Source organism: Manacus candei, unplaced genomic scaffold (assembly GCF_025592945.1).
Source record: "Manacus candei isolate 608988 ecotype Guabito, Panama unplaced genomic scaffold, ASM2559294v1 h1tg000049l, whole genome shotgun sequence".
NCBI lineage: Eukaryota > Metazoa > Chordata > Aves > Passeriformes > Pipridae > Manacus > Manacus candei.
The window spans coordinates 15567216-15593774 of record NW_026138097.1 but is presented as its reverse complement, the minus strand read 5'-3'; the positions used below and the strand labels follow the sequence as shown (position 1 = coordinate 15593774).

At 42.6% G+C, this 26559-nt stretch overlaps 1 protein-coding gene across 6 annotated transcripts in view; it reads left to right on the top strand.

The window, feature by feature from the left end:
- The window catches only part of RREB1 (ras responsive element binding protein 1), a 124928-nt gene that overhangs the window by 70387 nt on the left and 27982 nt on the right, over positions 1–26559 (top strand). For all 6 annotated transcript variants that reach the window (XM_051799060.1, XM_051799059.1, XM_051799061.1 and 3 more), the window contains 2 exons: positions 13481–13625; positions 14739–14878. In XM_051799060.1, coding sequence (XP_051655020.1) covers positions 13481–13625; positions 14739–14878 — 285 coding nt within the window. The remainder of the gene's footprint in view (positions 1–13480; positions 13626–14738; positions 14879–26559) is intronic.

The window sequence follows — 26559 nt, the reverse complement described above, 5'->3', positions numbered from 1 at the left end:
AAATTGGAAGATCTGGATCGCAGAAGCTATGCTTTGAAGCATGCTTAAAAAGGGTCCTATCAAAGAAGGTATTTCTTCTTTTAATTAAGAAGGAACTTTCATTCTCAATCTTATTTTCAGTACTAGATAATTTTCCCAAACTTCTCTTTTTAATTCACTATGGAGAGCCAAATGGCTGGTTTTTTAAATCAAGGTATGGTACTATTCTGATGTTCGAGTTAAATCTTTTTTAAACAACACTTTTTGTGTGTTGTGTGTATGTTGCTGAGTGAGTTTCTTGGGAAAGATAGAAAATGCCCACGCTGGGGGGTAACCTGTGAATTTTGATGTTTTAACCTGCCATCTCTGCTGGCAAACAAAGAGTGTACGCATGTGGAAGATTGTAATGTGCTGGTCAGAAGATGAGTGTTGGATCCTGATAAAGGCTTAGGCGTTGAGATGCGTAAGCTTTAGTGGTTTCCCTGCTTGCTTTAACATGGGCCTGTGTTTCAAGGGCAGGCATGTGTGCAAGCCACCTGTGACTTTGCAAATATCCAGTAGGCAAAGTGTCCTTAAGAGCTGGCTGAATCCATCCTCTCCCTACATTTCACCTGTGAATCGCTCCCGTGTTATTTATGGCATTGGCCTGCTTCCAGTATGTTGTGTGTGCTTTGTAGGGTGCAGTGCAGTAACAATGCCCAGCCTATAAGTACAAATAGGATCTCTGCAGTGTAGCACAGGGAGGCTGGCATTTGCTTTAGATGGGAATTTTGGAGGCAGATCACAGCCAAATGTGGTGATGATCTCTCTCGTTTTTCCAGAAGAGGAGAGGAACTACCTTATTACAACATGGTTTGTTTTCTGGTGGTTTGCAAAGATGACCGGGTGGAAATCTGGCGTAGCTTTTAAAACCTACATGCAAGATCTTGAAGCTAAAAACAAATACCCAAGGAACTCTCCATGCTGAAAGTGACTGACACTTCACGTGTGTGAAAAGGCTGTCCCTTATTGTCTTGCACAATAGAAATGTCTCTTTGGTCATCTCCTAAGGAGCTTTTATTTCAATGTACCAATTGGTATGCAGTCCTCTGAAATATTAAGAAGCAGGCTGTATTACAGGCTTTTAAATGCATTCTTTATATGTGGGGGATGATTTAACCACTGTCAGCATGCTAGTGAAAGATAAGCTTCAGCAAACGCAAGTGCCCTAATTCTTGAGCAGGGATAACGAACACAAAGGACTAATTTCTGCTTCTAGTAATTGATGACTGTAGTTGTAGGATGCAGGTGATATATGATAGCTGTTTTGGTTTTCTTTGCAATTAAAAAATGTTTGTTCCATTTTTTGCTGATACATTTTGTAAGTAAGGTTGGGGAAACAGGTGGAGGGAAGCTTTTTGGTCTCTCTCCTGTCAGCAGATACTATCCAGAGTAAATGTTTGGTATTCTACTGGGATTCCCATGATTTGAAGAAGATTAAATTAGAAAGAACTAAAGAAAGAAAGGAAGGAATTTTTAATGGTCCCCAGGGAGAAGCCTGTGTCTTCCTCACTGTTGCTGAGCAGATTGGTCATCTTTTGTAAAGACTTTATATAAACTTCTATTTAATTCACATGACTAATGAATAGGATGCTCCAAAAAAATCCCTTCATCGATATCTTCAATGATAAAAGACTCTGGATGAGCTTTTGTGCCACGGTACCTCTGGGCTCTCAGAGCCAAAAGGAGATGCCATGATTTTGGATATGTTACATGCTACTTGTAGTCTTGGACAGTATCCCCCTTCAGTTATCATTAAAGAACAGCAAAGGAAGTTAACACAAAAACACAAATGCTGAGATCTGATTAGAATCAAGCGAAGCAAGGAAGTGCAGAGTTAAGATTTATATGCAGACCTTAATTAGCTCCATTGTTCTTGAGAACTGAAGCGTACACAATGAGGAACATTATACTTGCATCTCCAGAGCTCCTCACTACCTAAACATAAGAAAGACTTCAGTGTACTTTTCAGTCCTAGATTTTGTGTGTGTTGCCTTTAAGCAATAGCAAAGCCTGATCTTGGGCACTGTAAGGTTGTGGATTCTTACGTTTTTGTTTTCTTCAGGCAAAAAAAGGGAACACTTTTCTCTCAAGTAGTTTAGGTTTCTGGTGTGATTTGTGTCGAGGGGAAGGTGGTCTGACATGGCAGAGTAATACCACCCTCCTCACGGGCAATAACATAAATCTCCGTATAACAGAGTGTATTGAGAGTAGCTTAGTGCTGCTTTGTTACCCATGTTACAGCTCAAATAAGCAGAACCCCCTTGACAGATTAGACTCTCACCATAGAGCACATGGCAGTGCAAAACCTTGATCTTCCTACATAAGTACCCTTTCAGGAATATCACCTCCTCTGAAGGTCTAGTATTCTCAGGGATGTTTCCTCCCCTTCTCACCTTGATGAGCTACAAAATAAATACAAGCCTTAACTTAGCAAGCACTAGAAAATCCAGGCAATCTTTTTGAGGAGATGAGGTGCTTTTGTTCCTCTGCCATAAACCTGACATTAACATGATTGTTGTGGAGATGTCAGCTCTCAAGGTTAAAAAGTAACATGTTGTTTGGTTCGCATTTTGGTTGGTGGTTTCTCTTATAGCTTGTACTTCAGTTGGGTGATTCTGTGTAGAAAATGCTGGTGGTGAGAAAGTTCACTGAGAGAGTTTATATGTTAAGGTAATCTTTATTCAGCCTGTTGTGTATGCACATCAGAAATACTTGCAGTGCTTCTCTGATGAACATATATTCCCTCTGTTCCTCTTGTTGTCTGGAAAGATTCTTGGGCCAAGTACCCACGAGAATGAGGAAAAAGTCTATCACGAACTGCACTTGTGGTTGCTGCCGTTACACCTTTAATATATGTCTTCCAGCTTTACCTTTTCTCCCCCCAGTATCTAACCTGCTCAACCTGTTCTAGTTCAGCGTGCTGAAACCAGCAAGCTGAACTAGAATATACCCCCTCTCAGGGTCAACAAGTTTTTTCCTCTTTCTTTTCTTCCCTCTTTTAAAAATAGGCTATTCCTTAACAGTAGCTTGTAAGCATTTGGCGAAGCTTCTCCAGCTGTAAAAAAAAAACAACCGAAAACACACCCAAAATGGTGAGGGGGATCTTTCCATTTGGACTTAGCCAGGCCCTTTCACTCCGGTTTTTGAACCATGATGCATAAAGCTTAGGCAAAGCATATATTTAATTGCAAAGGTCTGTAAAGTAGTAGTGCCATTATACAACTGCTAAATAGCAGACAATATGCAAATACTGCTTTCTGTTTCTCGAGGGCATCTATAGATAGATATGCTGAGTTCTTCAGGCTGCTCTCTGAGCTGAAGTTCACCAAACACTCTGTGATTTTTTTGGTAAATCCTCAGAGTCAGCTCTCCAGTGCTGACTCACGTGAAAAGGTATCCTGAAACAGAGAAGGGGTACAACTTCTGTGGGGCCCATTTTTGCCATCAAGCTAATGGCAGTGGATGGTGCAGCTGACCTAGCTTGTTCCCACATCAAGCCACTTCAGTGTGTTGTCTTTTTAGAGAGTTTCAAACAGAGGGTAGAGAGAATAAAGTGACAGTTGCTCATGGACTTAACTGAAATGAATTTCTTTTGAGGGTGAAAGTTCCCAAACTCCTGTAAAGTAGCACAAGTCATGCAGGAACTTCTGTTTCCAACTCCTACACTTAACTAAACAGACATGTAACAAGACATGAAACCTTTCCCTAGGCTTCTCTGCTCTGTGTGGAATGCTGTGAGGAAAGAGGACCACATGTTCAGGAACAGGAGAGGAAATGGGCTGAGCACGTGAAACCTCTTTTGCTGGGATGCCGTCCTCAGCGCTGGGAAAAGTTTGCACAACTTGTGTGTGTGTGTGCAGTGATAACCTCTTACTTCCTTGCCCCTCGAGTTACTTGGTGACTGCTGATATGAGGGTGATGCGGAGACCCTGCTGTAACGAAGATGCGCTTCTCTTATCTCGTGCAGCTTCCTTGCGTGCGTGCGTCTGTGTGTGTGTGTGTGTCGGGGGCAGATATTCAGCTCCATCTGCACAACGTCCCCACCATTGCTGTGCCTGGCTATTTTTTCTTCCTTGAGCTGTGTGACGCAGCAAGTTGTTCTGTGCTGTGTGCCATCAGGATTGCTCAACAGCAGAGTGTGAGAGGGAACCAACAGCATGAGGGCTTTGCCTGGTTCTGGGAAGTAGCTGGGTTTGGTTGGTTAGGAAAGGGGTGCGGTTTGTGGGGAGAGGCAGGATGTACCTAGGACTTCTTTGACTGTGTTTGCTCCTTAGCATAAACCTTTTCCTTGTTCTGATATACTTTCTCTAATTTTCTCTTTCCTTCTATCTCCTTGTTTTCCCTGTTACTAAATTTTAAAATTACTTTAATTGTCCTTACCATCTAATAACACTTGTTTTCTTTTAACATGAAATTTCCTGAAAAATCAGTACTGAAGTAATTGATTAAGGTTGTACTGTGTGTTAACTGAAGGACATACCTGAAAACCAGAAATTTCCAAAAAGATTGAAGGAAACAGTTCAGAATGTCCCAGGCCAGGATTTTGGTACACTTCTAAAAATATTATTCCTGCTTAATTTTACTTAACTTTATTGTTGTTAATGAACTTTTTTCTCCAAGCTCAAGAAAGTACGGTGGCCTCAGAAGGATCTGGTTTAATACTGTCTTCTGTGAAAGTTTCCTTCATCTTGGAAGTCTCCTTACAGTTAATTTAGGTCTGCTCTGAATTTAATGCAGACTGCGAGCTGACAGCTTGGTGAAGTGATACTGGGAAGCTCACACTGCATTTCCCTTCTCTTTTGCCCTCCTTATGCCAGGATTGATGCAAACTGCAAATAAATGCTTTCTTTTGCTGTCCTTTGGGAAGCTTTGCTTTAGAGGCATGGTTTGAATCACTTCCCTGTCACAGCATCATCAGGCAAATATTTGTCTCCCATTTTTCCTTTGAGGTGTTCTGACAACGTTGCTGTTAGGGAACAGGAGTAACTTTGAGCCAAGCTGGGAATGCAGTTGTATCAATTTCAGCCTGTTTGAACTTGCTGAGTCTTCGTGGCAAGTAGTTGCTTAATGTGAATACAGCATAATTATTCAGAAATGGTACCCCCCCTCCCTTTGGATTTGTAGATCAGTATCTTTCACTCATACTTACAACTTGCCTTTTATTCACAACAAAGCAAAATTTTTCTCTATGATAAAAATACAGAATGCTCTGTGTGCATGTGTGTGTATCCTTAGGTATCATGTACTGGCAGCTGCGTGGCACTGGTTCACTTTGCAGACTGTCCTGGTAGCACTGAAAAGAGATTTCAAATCCATCATTTGAATTTAATCACAGGTGGCGTTTTCAGCCTTAGCACACCCAGCTAGTCTTGGTGGATCTGAATAATAACACTCATGTCATCCTAATGATGCTATCTGCTGGGAGAACCTCATTGCACGGGGAGACAGACAATGTGGCAGCCTGCTTGAAACTTGGGGGGATGCTTCAGGCACATCTGTGTGGCACCTTGGATACCTGGGGGATGCCAAGGGGACTGCTACACCCATGTGCTGCCACATGCTGCTGTGTGGGTAGGCTCACCATGTTAGCCCTGGAAGACAGTGCTAATAAGCACAGGAACCTCCATGACGATAATGAGCCGTGCTGCTGTGCTGGCAGGATAGCAGTGCCTGGATGCCATGGGGAGCACTAGCTGGGGGATGTCCTGCTGTGTCTGGTTGCAGACAGCTGAAATGAGTCAGGGCTTCCCAATCTGATCCTTCCTGGGATCTCTTTGCCCCACCCTACCCTTTCACTGCATGCATTGCAGTGGCTTTCTTAATAGCATAGCCGTGGAGACTTCTTGCTGTTCAGCTTCATTTTGTTTATCCCATGCTAGTGTTCAACACTGGTGACCACTAGAATATTTGGTGGTACTTGAAATTTGTTTTGAGATTGCTTTGCAGTTGTAAGAGGGCGTTTCCCATATGGTTTGGGTTTTGGTATTTGAATGTCTCTTGTCTTGCTGTGAAGTGTGCGTGCATGTCTGAGGGCTTTTTGGGTCATTTTTAGGTTTTTTTGAGGATACAAATATTAAACAAGCCAAGAAGAGAAGGCAAACAGAAACTTGTCCAAGTACAGATCATGTCTGATTTGCAAAATTACCTGCATCTTTCTGGTTCCTTTCTGATTACAGCTGGCAAGGGCTGAGTGGATTGCTCTCTTAAGTGGGTGATGTTGGTAATTAACACTGGAAATACATTGTCAATACAGATTCTCTACATGTTTTAACAAACAAACAACTGACTAAACTCTTTAACCAAGGGTATAATGGTACTACACTTTTGAATTAAGTTCCAGTCATATTCACGAGACTCTTAAGGAGGGAGTTAGCAGCAGGGTATTGAATGATTGCTCCTAAAAATACTACTGCTTAACTTTGTCTTTGTTTGGGGTTTACTTCCTGTACTTCTAATCAAAAGGCAGAAGATTTAAAGAGGAGTTCCCTCTGTTTTCCTATATTTCTAGACAATTTGGGCTGAAGTATCATTTTTTTAAGCAGAATGAAACAAAAACAGTGACAAAAATGGCATGACAGAGACATCTCTGACAAGAGATGTTACCAGTGTCGTTTTAAAGGCTTTTTCTCTTCCTCTGAGGCATTTTTCATTTCATGAGGCCTGAAGAACATCATGGTACAAATTTCAATCTAACTTGGATGTATCCTTTACTTCTGTTGGTTCTGATATGATGGCACAAAGTTGAAGCTTTAACAAGTTTTTTTTAAAAGCTTTGTTTTTTTAAAAACAGAGATGTTTGGTCACGTTCTGAAGGACAGCCTTTTTTTTCCCCTCTAAATTATTGAAAAAGTGTTTTTTGATTTTTTGGAGTTTGATTGCTGTTACTTGAGGGGAGCAATGTAAGTGAAAGATCTCGAGAAGGAAAACAGTGAAAGAGCTAAAGCAATTATATCAGCTAAATTGTGACTGACAAGCTCAATTCTTTGCAGACTAGCTTTGGAACTTGAGTAATTCATGTTGGAAAGGGAAAAACTCCTGTATTTTAAATAAGTTGAAGGATGGAAAGCACTGATTTTTATTCTTAGTCTTTGATTTGAATGATTGGATGTGTGGCTCCCTTGTCTTTTGATAAGCATCAGATGGGTGAGGATTTTCCCCTTGGTTTTGATGTCAAACTGCTTAGAAATCACAAGGGAGATGAGGAATAGCCATGTGCAATACAGTAGAGTATAGGGGGTACATCTAGTGGTAAAGTGGAGAGACTTATAATAATATGTGGGATATGAAGCCAGAACCTGAACTTGATACTGTCAGATGATCTCTCTGGACTGATAATGCCCGGATTCATTGGCCTCCCCACTGTGTTTCCACAGGCGTGGAGACATGAGGGAGGAGGAGGGTGTTTATACATACACTGGATTCTGTGCTCGAGAATTAATCTTGATTTAGATGCTGGGACTTTCCCAACCAGGCCTCAGTGAAATTGCGTGCTGCTCCCCCTCTGGACATGCTGCTCCTTCTAATCAGACCTACCTGGCATAAACCTCTCTTGACTGAAAGCCAGCAGTGCTTGTGCTGCCATAGTTATAAGGGAGAGGCTTAACCCTGGACCCTGCTCAAAGGCTGCAAATACACCCTTTTGTTCCATACCTTCCTTTTGCCTGGGCCTCCAAGTCAGACAGACCTTTTTTCTTAGGGATGTGAAGCATATCAGGAGCCATGGAAACTCAGGGTGCAGCCACGGTGTGCTTTTCTCTTCCCAGAATTAAGACGTGAGGGATTCCCACGCATGCTGAGGGATGCTTCCTCTTCGAGAACCAAAGTGGCGCTGATCGGGTTATCTGCATGCAAAGCAGGAGCTCCTGGTTTTGTTCATAATTCAGTGGGACCCGGAGCTGGGAGCAGCTGCATCTTGCAATTGCCTCCTTCAGGATTCTTTGGCTGCTCATTCTAGCCTTGAGCCAGCCAGTCAAAACCTGCCCACGTTCTGGTTTTGGCATTGAAGCTGTAGGCTGCCCTGTTTCGAGACCTCCAGAAAGCTTACACGATCAACATGCAAATCCCTTTGACATTAAGAAAATACATCAGCCCTTTCTGGAGATGCGGTAAAGACTGGGATGTGACCAGCAGGAGCTATATGTCACTTCAGCAGGACACATGCTACCCCTGCCCTCCACATGAGTCACTTCCCACAGACACTGATCCAACATCATCCACAAGGAGAAGAAGGAGTAAGGCACTTGAGTTCTGCATTTACTTATTATTACAGAAGTCTCATCTTTAATGTAAAGTAGCAAAGTATTTCCTTGCTGCTGTTCTGGGCCAATAGTCACCCTTCTGAAATCATGCTCTGCATTACAGTGTGGGGTTGGAAACTTTTTCTGCCCGTTTGTCTTAAAAAAGGAAAAAAAAAGAGAAAAGAAGCTGGGGAAATTCTTTTGTAGTATCATCTTAATCATTCTGCTCATGTGACCCTGAGAAGGGAGAGGAAAGTTGTAGCAGAGAAGAGGAAGTGGAAGGTGATTCTCAGGGGGAGGATGGAATGAAAGGCAGTCAAGCACTTGAAAAAATGTGATTTTGTTGGTAGGGCTGACTGGCACACAGACCTAGCACAGTTGGATCCTCTTGGCTCACCTGTGAAATTCCTTGTTCAATAGGGAGAGAAGAGATTACAAGAAGAGCTTTTTCATGTACAGCTGTGCTGCGAAAAGCAAAGTGTGTAGCAAGTTATTTCCTTTTTTTTGCATAGCAGTTCTTAAACATTTAGAGTTTATTCAGAGGTGGATCAGACATGTTTGGAAAAGACTTAATTTCCATTTTGGGATTATTGATTTCAGATTTTTCTGGTTCTCTGTCCTTATTTTAAATAGAGCTCCACCACCTTCTCTGAGGTTAATCAAGGCTAGCTAGCACTTAGTGCAAAGGAGTCCTCCCTAATATTAAGCTCAATTTTTTGTCTCCTTCCTGTCATCCTGTGTATCATGGTTGCATTTTAGTGTTCTACCCTCGATACTGTCCCAAGTGCATATGTACTTGCATGCTGGGGAGACTAATAACCACTATATGAAGTACAGATTTCAGGGCTCTGTACCTTCCTGAGCTTGTCTGCTGTGCTTGAGTTGCTTTGTAGGATGGCTCAGAGCCACAGTTCATTGATTTAAATTGGAAAAAAAGAGCCAAGTTTCATCTGCTGTGGCTCTGGCTGTCTTCTGAGCTGCAGTAGTGGTCACTTCTGAGCTGCTGGCACATGTTACTGTAACTTGCATCTGCAGATGAATATGAGCATTTCTGTGCGTGTCCTTATTTTGCCCTTCTTTTTTTGAACTACATTCTCACTTAAAGTGTTGAGTGTTTATCTTTATTTTTTAGAACTGATGAATGTCCTATCATTTTCCTTTATCATTGTAAGATGCTGAAAGCCAGGCTGACTTATGAGCCTGTCTTTCGCATTCAAAGTATGCCAGTGTTGTCAGGCCAAAATATGTTGTTATAGTCACAATGGGAAAATAACTTCTAAGCACAGCTTTGTTCCTGTTCTTCTTGTATCTTGGCAGGCTAAAGTGAGGTCGAACATTTCCAGTGTTACATGTAAGATCTAATCAAGGCAAACTCTTCTAAAGGAGGATAAGGCAATACAAATACTTCCCCCCCCCTTAATTATGGCTAGGAAGCTTTTTAAGTAGAAGTAGTCTTGGTGAAGGGAGTATTTAAAAGAAAGGTTGTGGATGTGAATGTGACTTGGCATCTTCTGCAGTTCACCCATATTGGGTGATAAATGTTTTCTCGAGGCAGAATGACATCCATGTTGCAAAGTAAAAGAGAGAGATGAAGATTGTGTCTATCCTTTGTACTTCTTGGCTTTATCTTCCCGCTTATCTTGGGCTGTAGCTCTAGTAATCTTTTTCCTCTCCACCCTTAACTTGATGTAGTGAAACTTGCTTAACCTGCCAAAGGAACAACCTGCTGGCTGTAATGCAGGCAGGTTGTGAATTTCTTTGAGAACTCTGGAACCTGCTGCTTTGGTTTTAGATTTTTCTTTTTTTCCCTAATGATCACATGCAGAGAATTATCACAGTGGCTGTGATGTTTGACCTATACAGTAAAAGTCAAAGGTGCAGTCAGGGTGTCTTCCTGTTTATAGCTTTATAGCTCAGGCTGTTTCCTTTCAAATATGCAAAACTAAAACATGAAGGGATTACCACATTCCTTGCTGTGGGTACAGATTCTGCTCTGGCTTTTAGGGCATGGCAAAAGCGCACACGTTGCAGGAAGGAGAACTGCAAGCTGGGGGGAGCCAGTGAGGGACACCAGACATAGCAAAGCCCCATTACTGTGGTGCTGCACCCGTTAGCGAACCCTGCCTTACTGGCATACTTTATATTGCAAACACAGCTGAACTGTTTTTGGGACTTGCAGGAGCCAGTGTGTTTGCATGCATTAGGTCATGCCAGGCAGAGGTGCCAGATTGGACTGGCACTAACCTGGAGATCTCAAAAGTTTTTCCTGTTGGTATGCTGTGGATGTGCCATCAGACCCCTCTCAAGTAGGAGCAGTTCCATCAAAATAAGCAGAGTTCAACAGGTGGACAAACAGCAGGAGGAAAGAACATAGCCTTAAGGAAGGGCTGTTTTACATGAGTAGCTGCTAAATAGGAGTTGTGCATACTTGTTAATGGCTGAAAAGAGACCTTAAAAGAAAATAGGAAGAAAAAATCCCACGTTTAATGCATAGCAGGCTTTTTGTTGTTTGTTTACTGGATGAATGTAATTTAGCTTGACCGATTTGGCTCTCTAGCTATCTGAAAAGTAACTGGCCGAGTAGTACTAGCTGTGCATCAGCCAAGGTGCCAGAGGGTTAAGCAATCAGACCATGTGGGTGTGTCTAGGGTGGGGGGACAGAGAGGCACATGCAAAAGCCTTTGTCTTGCTTTCAAGAGATCACTGAAACTGGAAAGCAGTCTTTACCCGAAAGAAATAATAAAAACACAGACCAATGAACCATCTTTCAGATTCAACTTTGCCTGTGTAATTGAATGCTATGTTTTCATGTTCCCAGGTGCTTTTTAAGTTACATCTTCAGTAATTGTGGACAGAAACCCTTTGAACAAATAACTGGTTTCTTCTCCCTTATTTTTGTGTGAATAGAGAAAACTGCTGCTCGTGCTGTTATCACCCATAAGAGAAGCTCTAGATAGTATGAGAAGTTAGATCGGTGCCACCAGGGAAAAACGAACAACCAAAAAAAATAAATTAGGTAGTACAGTACCTATAGATGCCTTCCCTGCAGATTTTGTGAGACCCGGTAGCACTGCATTCATGTGGATTAATCAGTTGCTTTGTGCTTGTGGTGCCAGGGCTACCAGAGGGCTGAGGCAGGGGAGTGCACAGCACTCTGGAGGCTGTCTCAGCACTTCAGCTTCTCTCTGGGTTCTGTCAAACCTGGAGAGAGCAAAACTCTCAGAGCTTCATCCTTCCTTCTGCTCCCAGTTGGGCGATCAGCAGGGAAAGAGGTCAGACAAATTCAGCAGCATTTCTGTGATTCTTTGTCCAGTCTGCTGGGCATATCTGCACATAGATGTGACTGAGAGGTGTCACCAGTGTCTGTCCACCGTTTGTATGACCAGTGCAGGTTGCTGGGGATCTGGGGAAACCATGTGTTTTTTTCCTCATGTGTTTGACGGGTGCTGAAAGAAGGCAGTAGCTGAACAGCCATTTTAGTCTTGCATCGGTTCTGGTATGTGTGGTGCTTTTGCTTGAGGCTGTTCCCTCATAACACCCTCAGAAGCCTGGCTGTAGTTTGAGACGGTAATTTAGATGCCTTCTTTGTTTTTTTTAAAAGGTTCAGAGGTTGTGAAAGGAAACATTAAAAAAAACATTTTGTGATGAGACAGTCTTCCCAGCAGCTCCAGTGGAGTCTGCTTGTGGGTCATAGAATCAGAATCATCCGGGTTGGAAGGGACCTCTGAGATCATCAAGTCCTACCCTTGATCCACTACCACCGTGGTTACTAGACCATGGCACTAAGTGCCACATCCAGTCTCATCTTAAGAACCTCCAGGGACGGAGAATCCACCAGTTCCCTGGGCAGCCCATTCCAATGCCTGATTACCCTCTCTGTAGAATTTCTTCCTAATATCTCCCCTGGCAGAGCTTAAGACCATACCCTCTTGTCCTCAGGTCAGTTTGGTCCTGAGTGTTATCTTGGCATCCAAAGCTAAAACGGATTTAATGTCATAACACCCAGGCAGTTATGAGGACATGCAAGACTCGTCTAGGTTACAACATTCTCTCGTGTTGGAACATGATAGTGCGCAGTCATGTTAAATGGTACAGTCCTGAGCCGAGTTGTGGATGTGACTTTTCTGAAAGATGTGCCCAAATGCCATTAACATTGTCTCCCTTCTGTTTTTTTGAAGTCACTCATATGAACAAATGGCCAACTCTGTCCTGCACTGCAATATCTAGCTATTAGAAGCAAAAATTTTCCATTGTATCTAGGAGCATAAGTTTGATTTTTTTTTTTCCAAATCGAAGTGAGGCTAAAGGCTCTATATTTAAAAAAAATGTACAATTTGAGCTTTGAGTTCTCAGAAAAAGAAGCATGGAAGTAATACCTTTCATCTAACTTGAAGGGAACTAGATGGCAGTATCTTCCTCAGGTTGCAAATATGGAAAACCAATAGGTAATTGGGTCAGGTACACAGATATTCATGAGATTGCTTCTTGAGTCATTTTGCCCCTCTCCTTTTCCCCATGTCTTTGTGACAAGAAATAGTTGTTTTCCTGGGAAAGCAGGTTTGTGAACATGCCTTGGAAGTATGGAGTTTCACAAGTTATACCTGTTGCTGTTTACCACTGTGACCAGATATATCTTGACTTGAAAGCTGCAGTTGAAATTCAATATTGGGGTGCACTATTGTGTTAAGGATGAGAAGGAAACAAATACATCTGAGTGTTGCTCTGACACTGGAATGTACAGATCGATTTGAGGTACTGTCTCAAACTCTAAACGAAGAACCACTGAAGATGGGGTGCTTTTGTTGCACTGAGAGAAGTGAATGCTAAGCTGCAGGCTTTCACTTACTAGATGGCCACAAGACTGGGAGGCTGGATGTGTAGATTGCTGTGCAGTATTAGGCGGGATTGGGGCTTCTTGGATGATGGGGAACAGGTACAGTGCTCATGGAGTTAGATGGTAGCAGGGCAAGTGCTGTGCTGTGGGTCGGGACATGGAGGAGAGCTTCTGGTCTCCCTGCTGCAGCTCCATGCAGTCCCAGGCACTGCAAAGGGCCTGGGCTGGATCATACCCCAGTTGTTTTTCTAAAGTTCAGTCTGGTTTACGGAATCTCTGATAATATCCTTTAAAGGAAAACCTTAGAAATGGTGTTGGCATTAAAATTTACGTGGACTTTCTGCCCTGATTTGCCTGCTGACAGTGTCTTCTTCCCCCTCCTGCTCAGGCACATGAAGATTCACGAGAAGGATCCGAACAGCACAGTGAGCACAACTCCCCCCTCGCCGCTGAGGCGCAGGCGATTACCTTCAAAACGGAAGTTTAGTCACGATGCTGATTTGGACAGAGAGGAGAGAACACCTGCAAAAAAGGTTCTTTATGGGGCATGAAGTAAAAGATGTTTCTGGCTACCTCCTTGACTGTCTGCTGTTGAGTTCGTGCAGTCAGCATAGAAATATTAAAATGTGGTCGTGTTACAGCCCTGAATATGAGTTGCCATGCTTGTCCTGTTTAACCAACACGGTTGTCTGAGATTGAAATAATTCAATTTTTCAAATTCTTTATTGTTTAAATTTTTGGATTTGCTTATGATTTACAAAAAATTGATGTTGGATGACAAGAGGATGAACTATTCTTTTGCTGCTGCAGCTTTTCCCGTAGCTTTTTTTTTCTTCACATTTAATTCTTAGTAATCTTGCAGGATGGTGATTTAAACTTTTTAAAAAATACAGCTTACTTCAAAAGCAGCAACAGCGCAAGTCTGGTTTTGTCTTGATCTGGAGGGAAAAAAATCTGCAGTGCATTTCCCTTTCACAGTAGCATAATCCTGTATTATTGGAGTTGCAAGAACGACCAGAAAATATTTATTTGAAGGCTAGACATTTCCACTAGGGTTTTGTTTATGAAATACTTGTACAACATGTATGGTGTCTGCCAAACTTGACTCTTTCCACTTACTATCTCTAAATGGCAAGCTAGAAGCAGTTCGTTTTAGCACAGTATCCCTCGTTCTGTGCATGCTTTTCTCCCTGTAATCAGTAGAGAACTACAGAAAACATGCACAAGTTCATTGCTTTTCGCTGAACCACTTGACTTGGCAGTTGGAAGTATCTCAGTGGCATAAATAATTTAGGCTGACAGCTCCCTTGGCTTTCTGAAGGGGGAGGAATGCTAGTTCAGTGGTATTTAAACATAGGGGCTTATAAGTTGTTCAAATCAGTTTCTCATCAGAACTGATATATCTGTGACTCAGTTGCACACTTTATCTCCTACTGAGTGTCCTTTTCTGTCCTGCATGTTCTTACACATGTGCAGAGGCTCTGTCACTTACCCTCTCTGCTGTGGAATGTGATTTCTGGTTGCTTGCAGCAAGGTTTGGACCGAAGACCGCTACTTTGTTTCTAAAGAAAGACTTTGAATGGATTGTAAGTTTGGTTTGTTCCTTAAAATTTGGTCTAGTGAGTTTTTTTTCCCTTTTTCTGAAGGTTGTCGAGGATGGTCACTCTGGTGAAGGGGATAAGAAGGCTGACGATGAAGTTTATCATTGTCCAGTGTGTTTCAAAGATTTTTTTTGCAAGTACGGGCTGGAGTCCCACATGGAAACACATCCAGATAATTCATTGAGGTAAGAAATAATACCAAGAGTGTCTCTCATCATCAGATGGCCTGAGGGAACCTTCTGGGGAGGGGAAGGAGCCCTTCATCCCCCTGCACTGTTAACTGCCCGTCTTTGTGATTTTGAGCAGGTTTTTAAATGTTTTGCCTCATCCTGTGTCACCAGGGTGCTGTAGAGTTTAATTCTGTTATATTTTGCATATTCAGGAAATCTTACTAGTTAATAGCTGGAAATATTTCAGAAAAAATTATAGCCCCCTTCCTCCCCTTGAAACCTATCACTGTTGTTACATAAAACTGTAAAATGCCAACAGTCCAAAATTTTAACAAGTTAGCAAGTTAAACTGAGGATGCCTAAAACATGGAGAAAAAAAACTGATAAAAGTATTCAGGTATTAACTTACAAGATTATTCTGTTTGGGGAGAAGAAGGCAGCTGGATACGAAGGGGGTTTTTTTGAGTCATGGGAATGAAGATAGATGAGTTTCTGGTTCCAGACTTTCAATAAAATATTTTATACTTTTCTGCCTGTTGAGGTTAGGGAATGATGTGGATTTTGGCTTAAATCAACTTCACTTAACAAGGAAAAATTAGTTATTAATTGTTTGGGAAGGTGCTTGGATGTTGTATTTTGGTTCATGTAATTGCCCCTGAGACTCCTGATACTTTTTTATTTTCTGGTTTTTACCGTAGAGAAATGTAGAGCCAGATATATGAAATATATATAGAAATAGAAAACCATGATAAGTCCACGTGACATATTTTTAAAGGCATTGTAAGTGTTGCAATTCAGTAATTGGAAAGGAGTTGAAAAGTTTGGTCCGTTAAATGTTGGTTAATTAAATATACTTTGCTGCTTCTGAGGTAAATTAAGTAAATTTTCATTATAGATCAAAACTGAAACAGTTCTGTTCTCTGGCAAAAGCTCTTGCAAGCCACACAAAATGGAGTCTGAGACAAATTTTGCCTTACACTTCATGCTCTAGAGAAAAGTGACTGTCATATTAGCTTTATCCTGGTATTACCCTTATTTTGAAGCTTCTGTGAAGATATGTCTTCTTCACAAAGATGGACAGAGGAAGAGGTGGATTGTCTTGCTTTGAATGATGGATAAAAGATAAGGGAATAGATACCATTCTAGCTTGGCAGCTTTGCTGTCTGCTGCAGTAAGGCAGGGGGACACACTGGCTGTGCATCTTTCTCTAGTATTAGGAGACTTGCTTTTGGATAATATTCACCTGATATGGATTTTGCTACCCTTGATTGTGTTGAACAACAAAGATTAGAATGTGTCCCTAAATCAAGAGCCACAATTGTTGAGCTCTGTGGGCATGATTTAAGGGTTGTGCTGGGATGCTGGTTTTTATGAAATTGTCTAGATGGTGGTAAGGGGGGATTGTCAAGTATTTACTTCAGCAGTTTAAGACAAGTCAGTGGAGATAGGACAGGACAAGAAAGCTGTGGTTCTCCCTGGTCAGCTACAATATTCAAGTGCAACTTACCCTGCCCATCTGGTTTAAAACACACCTTTTGTCCTAGTCTAGACAAGTCAAACGACACTGTCTGCTTGGCCCAACCTAACAGAAAATCCTCTTGTAAGCAGAGCAGTTTGAGTTGCTCTTAAGGTGACTCTTTCATCCCAAAGGAAATGGGTTAAAATCCTTGGCAGACAGGGGCTGTAATCCCCTGGCTCCCAGTGTTGTGCAAGACTGGCTGTAGGATTCAACGAGATAAGCAGAATGTGGCATGCCGTTCTCAGTCCAGAGTTCATGTGATAGAAATCTTTTTGGTGAGGCTTAAGGGTACTTTTTTGAGTGAAAGAGATGAAGAAAAGAGAATATTTTGCTAGAGTATCAGAGCAAGAGGCATATGTATACGGGTATGCCTGTGGTGGGGGAGCAGACTGCAAAATGTTAAAAGGAGTTCATCAAGTCCTGTTGTTGCCTTATTGTAGAAGACAAGGGGAAAGAACTCTCATTAAAGTTCAAACGAACAAAAAAGCATAGTAACTGTGTTATGAGCAAAGGGCAGGGAGCATAACACCCTCAGTCTCTTTTTATTGCCCATATTGTAAAAGTAGAGTCACTTGATCGGGACCTGTGAAGCAGGTATCAGATGTGTATCCCAGAGCCAGATGCTCTGGGATTTGGTGGTTGGTTTGGAGCTACTGCAATAGGTAGCCCAGTACAGACTGTTTTGTCATGACCAAAAATAAGTGATGCTCAATTTGCCTAGCCGTGCTTCTCATTATAAGGGCACAGGGCAGACATTCGATTCCTCTTTGCTCCCCCCGGTAGTTACTATGAAAATGAGTGCAGACCGGCTCTGAAGCAGTGCAACAGCGTGCACTGCCTAGATGGTGGTACCAGCCTCCCTTCAGGGATGCTTCCTCAGCAGCGGCCAAGTGCCCCGGTGGGCAGGAGCTTCTGCCTGGCTTTCTTGTGGTCCTTTAATCCTGCCATTATAGTGCTGTTGTGTAAATAGAGCCTCTTGCCCCCAGAGCTGTCTGAGTCTGTCTGTCCCGGCCCCCCTCCTGCTATGCAGCAGAAAAGGTACGGCTGTCTGGTAGCCCCGGGATCAGTATGTGAGCAGCTAATTTACGGGGTGGGCCAATACCCTTCCAGATACAGTCAAATGAACAACTTTAAATCACAGAGTTAGCTGTTCAAAGTCAGTTGAAAAGGCACTCCGCATTGTCTTCCCTGGTACTGCTTTTTCATGTAAAACCTCGAGCAGGGAGCACCTCATTGTTTACTTGCAGCAGAATAAACAATACTTAATCCACTGATTGTGTGAGAGGGGCTCCCGCTTGGGAGAGTATCTCTTGATTATGTAAAATCCTAAATCGTGCATCTTTGTCTCCTAATTACTGTAAGAACTGCCCTGCTCTTGGGAGCAATAATAGGGCTCTTTGTCCCACTGACAATGGGTTGTGGCACTGCATCTCCTTCATGGCATTACACCCACTGGTCACTCTCTGTCCCTTTGAAGCTCTGGGACCTGCACCCTAATTAGTGACATGAGCTGGCCCCAGCAAGATTGTCTGCAGTCCCCGTTAGCAGTAGGAGGTGGCCCGGGGGTGCTTTCTGACCTCCTTGGCCTCTCTACCTTGGATTGTTTAAAGAAGAGGTCTATTTCCCTGCAGCTGGGGCCTCAGGACGCCTTCTATTTTGGTGAGTTTGTATCTGAGTGTTGATATAATAGCAGAGCGCCGAAACGCTATGCAGCCAATAGTGAAAATGAGAAACGTCGCAGAGCAGGATAACTTCCCTGGAAGCTTTTGTGGCCGTCAAACGTGGTGATGTGCTTGTACAGGTCACCTGACAGGCAGCTCTGAGCACATCAGCAGTGCAAGCAAAGGAGACATGAGGGTTTTCTGGAGAGAAACCTCTCCAGGTGCTATGTTAGGTTTCTCCTCTTTCCTTTGGCAAGTACAACGGAACAGGCTTAAAGTAAAACCTGTGGCTTTTTTAAAAAGAGTACGTGCACTATAAAATTCCTCAGTTGGGTTTTGGTGTAACCAGAGCATACCCTTTACATTTCCTCTCCTTCTCCTCCTGGAGGTTTTGTACAGTTTTTTTAATTTTTACTTCCTCACAGCAGCAAGGAGACATTTATGCTGCCTCTCATGCCTGTGTATCTTCCCTGAGGAGAGCAGGGGGGAGATGTTGGTAGTGTTGCAGTTACCTCCTTTCTTAGAAAGGATGTTCATGTTTAAACTTCAGTTCTTAGCAAGGATAGTTGTGCAGTTTGAATATGGTAAAAGTCTGGCTCTTAATGAACATTATGGCGACTTTCTGATCACAGTTGGTTCAGCGTGGCTTTGCCTTCAGTTACAGGATTTCTTTTTGCTACATTTTTATAGGAGACGAGAAATAGACGTTGCAGTGTGAAAGACACTGCCTGCCTAAGTCACTGAGCTGATCTGGTGACCAGAACCAGTGGATCCCTTTTGCCATGAATGGATTCAGGGTAGATTAAGTTTTTTGACCTTTTACAAAGCCTATCCAAACAGTGATATAATATATTAAGGTTTATAACTTGCCAAATCCCAGGCATATTTTTACAAGGACAGCAAAAGTAGCTGTCTTCCCCCAGGGTAATGTGCTCCTGTAAAACCTCCGAACAAAGAAAACCAAAAACCATCCACAGCCCACCTTGTTCTTCAAAAAAGCCTACCTAAGTTTCATGAAAATTATTAAGTCAAATTGTCTAGAGGTTGAACACTGCCATGGAAAGTTATGGCTTTGAACAGCCAGATCAGTAATGGGCACAGCAACAGAAGAGCTCAGGCCCTGGAAGAGAAAGTGTCGGGACACTCTGACCATTGGTATCTGCGGTTGTCTGCCTCTAGTTTTACCAGAGTAACCGCTGTGAGCTCTTGTTTCTGAAAACACAGGTGGAAAATGCTGTCATTGTGTCTTGGTGTTACCTGGCTTCACCTAGATGGAGGGGACAACTTAAATGCCCTAGGAATGGTCTGCTGGACTCTCTGGGAAAATCGTTTCACGAGATCTCACATGCAGCTTGCAGTTAAGTTGGGCTGGTCACCCAGTTTCCCTCTTTGCCAGCACATCTGCATTCTTTAGTGTATGGTGGCAGGTGGTGAGATGCTGCCAGGCACCTGGACCTAGGTTCCAATCTTAAATCATTTTAGCCAATGCACATGAGCAGGCCCATTTATGTCAAGACAAAAGGAAGTGGGTTTTGAGTGAAAATTATTCTAGCTACTTAGAATATTGAATGTTTATTGCCCAGTTACCGTTCTTCAGGGCTGTTCTGCACATTGGTTCTAGGGAGAGAAAATAGCCAAGAAAAGAATTGAATGTAAATTTAAACTGCATGGAGATGATTTCAATCATTAGCACCAGTAGAAAAGATTAGCACAAGATTAAGTTGTTTACAGAGCCAGCAGTGTGACTGACTAGAAGTACATTGTACAGGATGTTAAAAGAAAAAAAAAAAAGACAACAATAAGAAAAAGACCCTTAAGTTTAATTCCTGTTTTTACTAATGCCTATTTAAACAAGTTTAGGAATTCAGTTTCTGTCTTTTCTCTCCTTGTCTAGTAGGCAATAATCCTGCTGGCTTCATTTTTGTGAAGCACATTGCTTTTTGCATGTGGCCAGCCTTTTGTGGGAGGAGGGTGATAGTGACATTGCAAATTTACCCGAGTGAAGTTGTTTGAAAACTATATGTTGTTTGCAATTTATATTATTATAAGACAAAACTACAGGTTCAGGATGGGGAGAGGAAGTTTTTTCCTGATAGTTGACACTACTGTTACTGGAAGCAACTTGAAGCATGAATGATGAGTCATCTGCATTCAGCATTGTGAGATTATATACTGCTTTTCTGTCTGTCACAACTGTTGGTGTGCACATAGCCTCATTCCTTGTTAGCACTTCAAAATAAGAAAAGCTGTGCTCTTTTAATGAGGCTGAATAATTCTGAGCTTGTATCCTACACAGTTGCTGAGAGAGATGGAGAGCACTCTAGCATGGACATGTTCATGGACCTCCTTGACCTCTGGTTTTGGCATACTAAACTTTGGCCCCAGTTCTTCCATTCTGAGTCATTGTTGAGATTATACCAGCAAGGATAGTTTGGGTGGGAACTGCACTGGAGTTACTGAGTACTAACAAGAGTCAATGCTACAAAACTTGTTACAGCCAAGGATGGAGACAAGGGTCAGTTGTGTGGCATTGCTGATTAGGCTGACTCTCCTGTTCTGCTCATCTCTCAAGCAGTTTTACAGTATCTTGCTAATAGGAACTAGAACTAATCTCTTGTTGGCAGTATTTTCAGTGCAGGAGCAGTTCCATGAGACAGCTGATGACGATGAAATCCAGCTCTAGTAAATGCTATGACCAAAAATATGCTGTGGTACAATGCAACTCAGTAAGGCAGAGGAGAGGGTATGCAAGCAAGCTGGTGAATGCATCCTTTTACTGAGCTAATGGAGAAGTAGAATCAGTGGCTTGAGCATCTGTCTGTGTGCTGGCTTGCAAAAGCAGAGCAGAACTGCACTTGAAGTGCTTTCTAAAGTTTCTGTTCAGAAAAGAGAAATGGGAAACATCTGAAGAGCAGCGCGAGTCCAAGCCTGGCCTAGAAGTGGTCAGCTCACTTCAGGGAGCTCATTGTGTGAGGAGACTGGGAATCCAGAGCAGCCGGATAAAAATATCAGATAGTGAATGGACGCAGGGAGTGATGCTCTCATGTGAAACTGTGTGGTGTGTCACATGGTGTTGAATATCTTAGCTCAGCTGCAAGAATAGAAAGTGGGTAAATGCAAAGCTGACTGTAGAGGAAAGCTGTTTGTAAAAGGGCATACAGGAGAGAAAAAGGGCTGAGCCAAAATAGCTTATTAACACACCTGCCTGATCCTAAGTAACAGGATTTGTTTATACACAGGCTCTCTCAAAGTGTGTTCACAGTCATGTCTGCATGCTGAGCATATCTTACCTGCAAATACAGGTAAGGGCAAGGGTGTGCAGTCCAGATTCAGCTGCACCTATTTGTGAGCCCTGTTGCGATCAGTGTGTGGTTGTGGGATTTCTCTTTATGTTACTTATGAAAAATTGTGTTGTTTTTTAACATGGTAGACACGTAGATTTTTTTTTTAACTCTTACTGTTAATTTTAAAATAGCACAAGTACTTTGCTTCCATATTTGAAAGGTGTTAGAAGGTAGGAAGAGCTTTCCATTTCTTACCCTGAAAGAATACCAGAAGGTTCATTTGAGTTTGTTTGCACAAATAGTGACTGTTATTCTGAATGCTGTGCAGCTTCCAATATTGGTAGTTGTAGAGGACTGTACTGGTCAGAGGGTTGGTTTTTTTCCTCAGGTATGCTTGCCCTAACTGTTAAACTTTTCATTTTTGTTTGAGTTGATCTTCACCTCTTTCTCTCCTGCCAATTTGTTGAGACTTCTGGTTTTTAAAACTTTGACCTTTATTAAGTAAAAAAGTCATTATGAGAAAATGACTGCTTTGTGCAAATGTCTGCAGGCCATCTCCAATTTCCCCTTTATTTTTAATTAGTTGCATGTTAATTCTGTTGAAGTAAATGGTAGAGTAAGCTACCATTCCAATGGGGCAGAGATGTTTAAATCTGGCACTGTTGAAGTGTCGCTGGTAAATGCAGTTCGTTAGTGTTGGGAAGAAGTGAAATCTTTTCTCCTGATTTTTTTCTTTGCTCACACACAAAGAAAGTTAAAACATGACACAGGATGGCTTATACCTTTTTATTAAACTTCACAGCAGTTAATTTCACTCAAGTTACTCTGACTGTGGGAGTCATGATGCACTGGTAGGGACGCTGGCTTTGCAGCATGCTGACAAATTTCTGAAGTACAGCATCACCCTGGTTTATATTGGGGCTGTTCTGGCTCCAACATGATACTTTTCTTGCCTGGACCACAGCGCAGCTGTAGGAATGAACATAACATTGTGCATCCCTCTATTAATAGAAGGGTTGGTGCAGGGGTTTCAGCCTTTGCTGCACCCAAGGGTGGCTTCTTTGGGGGGGAGAGGGTTAAAAAGAGCGACAGGACACATTGGTAACAAAGTCAGACAGCCAGTGGGGAGGTGGAAGGGGGGAGAAGTCAAAAAAAAAGCCCCACCTTTGCTGTGTATGTGAAGCAGCGCGCACTGAACTTGTTAGTGAGCTGAGTCCAGGCCCTTACGCACAGGGGAGAGGGAGGGGAGCCTCTCTGTCCTGTCGCGCCTGGCAGGGAGTTGGCTCCTGATGCTGCTGTGCCTCTTGCGGTTTCAGCACAGACCCATAGCATTGGGCGAGGTCGAGATGGGAGAGCAGCAGGTCCTTCGGGGTCAGACACGATCCTGCGGGGAAGGAGGCAGGAACGGTCATGGCAGGACAGTAGGAGGACCCACAGGGGTCCCTGGGGAGGGAGGCAGGAGCGAGTTCGCAGCACTGCTGCTTTTCTGTCACTCATCTACAGCAAGTGGGAGAGATTAGTGCAGCTGTTGGATGTTATTTCCCAGGGCCCTGGGTGTGGAGGCCAGGAAGGGGGGTTTTTTTATCCAAAAGGAGATGAGTAGCTGGACCTGGGTGGGGTTGCACAGGAGCAGAGACCAATTTGCTCTTTCTCATCTCTCTCCCTTTGCCTTGCCCCAAAAGAAGCAAAAGAGAAGCAAAGGAATCCTCTCCTGAAGGGGGATATGTTTATAACCTGCTAGTTTTTCTTTCATAGGTGGTGAAAATCGTTGTGTTCAAAACCATCCTTTCTTCATCTCCTCCTGCTTGTCAGCCTTCCCTGCAGCAGACATTGCCAGTGCAGAGTCTGGGAGCCTGCTCTCCCTGATGCAGGCATGAGTCAACAGCAGGGAATCACTGATCTTTCTCTTCTGCCCAGTCGTATTACTTTGAGGTCCTAGGCACAGGATTTTCTTTGCTCATGAGAGCCAATTCTGCAAATAAAGTAAGACAGAAAGGAGAATAATAATGACAAAGACAGAAATACATACAGTATATACTAGGGATTTCAGTGGGAGGAGTTAGCTTCATAACTTAATTATATATTAATGACTTCTGTCTCAGGATATGTTCCATTCTTGTTTTGTTTTCTTTGCTTCTGTTTGTGAAAGTTGCTAAAGAGGACAAACAGGAAAGGAACAAAGTGATATCAAGCTTTTTATTTTAGATAAGACCTAGAAATTCACACTGTTTTTCTTTGTTCTCATCCACAACATGAACAACTTTGTCTTAGTGAGCCGCATGGGTGAAAACTTCAGGGTTTAGTCTGCTCTTGTGTGGTTTCGGAAGTGTAAGTAGAAGAATAGTAAATGTCACTTTCGCTTTCCCACCGCCAGTCTCAAGCAGTGCAGAGCATAGCGTTTGTTTAATTTCTTGGTAACATAATGATGGATATAAATATTTGGCATTTGTATCTTGATTACTGAAATATAAAATTTAGAAAGATTGAATGTTTGTCTGCATTACTCCTAATCAAAATCAAGACTGATTCATTTTGCTTAAACTGTGGCTCTGCATTTCCTTTCTAAAATGTCTTTCCATTTCTTAAAGAAGAAAAGCTGTTTCCTCTGCTGAGAAATTGGAATTATCTCAGAGGAGAGTGTAATACAAGGCAACAGGCACTGCTAATGTAAACTTTTCTTGCATAGGTGCCACTTGTCAAAAGTGTAGCAAATCCTGGCTTGCCTCTTGAACAAGCTTCACAGACTATTTCTTAAAGCCTGTTAAAATGCTTTTATATCCTAATTAGCATTACAGATTTCAAGAATACTAACTTATTTTAGTAGAAAGCTTTTTAATAGTGTGTTTTTACACAAAGACCTTGTCTGCATTTGAAAAAAAAAAAAAAGAAAAAGTGCACTGGTGTAGTAATAATTAAACAGACTTGCCTGGTGTAATATGTAGCCTGAGCTTCAAGCGCAGCCTGGTCATTGCACTGTTATGTTTTGGTCCTGCTTTTGTGTTTTAGTAGTTGTGTTTTCTTATCCTCTTGCTTTGTGCACCTCTGCCAGCAAGCCAGAGCCCTGGTATTACATTGGCAGTGTACAGGTATGAATTACTTCAAAACATAAAGGCAATTGAGAATTGAGCTCATTTTCAAGCAGCCTTAGCTGCTAAAAGCAGTTTTTTCCTTTTCACTTAAAATTGAATCTCTGTGCTTGGAACTGAACAGCTTTTTTCTCCCTACTCTGTAATCATATTTATAGAAAAATGGAAGACTGTGGCCAAGACTAGCAATCACATGATAGCACAGCAGCTTTTATTAGATACATCTGGAAACTTACCTTACCAGTAGAGTGCTTTTATCTCTGCACAGGTGTTGAGCCACTGCTCTGCCTGTTCTGCGAACAATCTCAAAACCTGTTCCCATCACTGTTCTCTGCAGCCGTGCCATCCGTATTTGACTTGGCACTGCACATGAACAGACTTATGAAATTTTAAGGAGATGGAGGGGTTTTTGTTGTTTTGGTTTGGTTTTTTTTAAGTTCATCATGAGCAAAATATTACCATATGTTTCAGATGCTTATTTGATATCCTAGACTTTTCAGACTTTAACTTTTTTTTAAAGCAATTTAAGCAAGATGAAGAAATGTTCATGTCACCTAGGATTCCTTTCTCTTATCCTTCTTAGACCGTGGGTTTAGGTTTAAAAATACAGTAGGCATTGACACTACCTAAAGATGGGAAATAGTATTGATGACAAAATAGAGAAATTAATGGTTAGACTTCCTTAAAAAAAGCTAATGCTTCCAGTTAATGCACTGTTAGGCATGTCAGCTTACTCCATTCTAAATTTAACACAAGCCTTATTCAATGCAGCATGATGCTTGCCTTAACTAGTTAGGTTTTGACACTTAGTACCTGCAGAGTTTTTCTTGGAGGTGCTATGGATCTCTGTCTGCATCTGCACTGCTAATTGTGTTCAAAGCTCAAGTCGTCATTTGTGAGAAATTCAGACTCCCTTCCTACTTGAGGTGAGGGGAAGGAACTCAGCAAAAACACGGACAGAAAAAAAATGTGCAGACACTTTGGCAAACGAGGTGTGTATTTTAAATAGCTTGCATCTGTAGCAAGCCCAAGTGAGGTCTGCAGAGCCTGAGAGATCTCCTGAACTGGTGGCATGGTGACACCCCTCAGCATCAGGAGCAGCTTTACAAAGACCTCACTTGTCTTTGGCAAGCAACATGGGCACCAGGTGCCGGTGTGGTGACTGGAGCCCACCAGGTCACTAGCTTGCCTGGGGAGCCTGCCTAGAGGGGCTGCTCCACATCTCTCAGGGAGGGCTTTTCTCAAGTTGTTTTTATTCCAACTCTCCAAACTGCAGCTGCCTGTACAGGTGTGCCTGGACCACAGAGAAAGACATGGCATCCACAGGTCCCTCCCATGCTCCAGGTCCTCTGTGATTCTGTAAGCTGTGCCACCAGGGCAAAGTGCTGAGCCAGGGCGCGGTGCATTTATATGCCCTGAAGAGCCTGCATCTTGAAATGCCAGGCATAATTTATCTATGTTTCCACTTTCAGCCAGGTGTTTCTTTTTGACCGAATGGAAAAAGAGCTTAATCCTTTTCCCAGCTTCTCTTTTTACTTGTTGCTTCTTCACCCACAGCAAGGAAAAGAAAAGAAGACTAAGGAAGAAAGAGAAAAATACAGAGGAGTGTTTCATTCTATGCTTTATAAAAGAGTGAGATACATTACTTTTGCTTGGGGGGAGGGGAGGCAGTTCCCTTTGCATGGAAAACACCATTTTTAAATTGCAAATTTTTACTGTCCTGAGGCATAGCAGTTGATACAGGTGTACTGTGGAGGACTTTCACACGGGTGTCTGCTCAGAAAGATTAACTCTGAAGTGCAGCTTTTGATGGTAGACCTAAATAAACTAGTGCTTAAAATCAGCACGTTGCACAGCCAATGGAGGTGAGGGAGTGCTGCAAGGTTGATGAGTCACACCTTACCCGTCTGCAGGACGTCTGGCTGCTCGCCAAGGATCACTGGCTCCTGCTCTGCCCAGATCTTGGGGATACAGTAGCAGGAGCCAGCTCTCCCAGTAATTCTGTGGTGCTCTCAGGGGTGGTAGCTGTGCCTGCCTCATCACACACAAGGGGATACACCTACTGCATTGGGTTGCTGGGCCATAGAAGGCCGGGCACACTGGCCTGGAAATGCCTCAAGATGCCCTGAGGTGTGAGGGTCTGTGT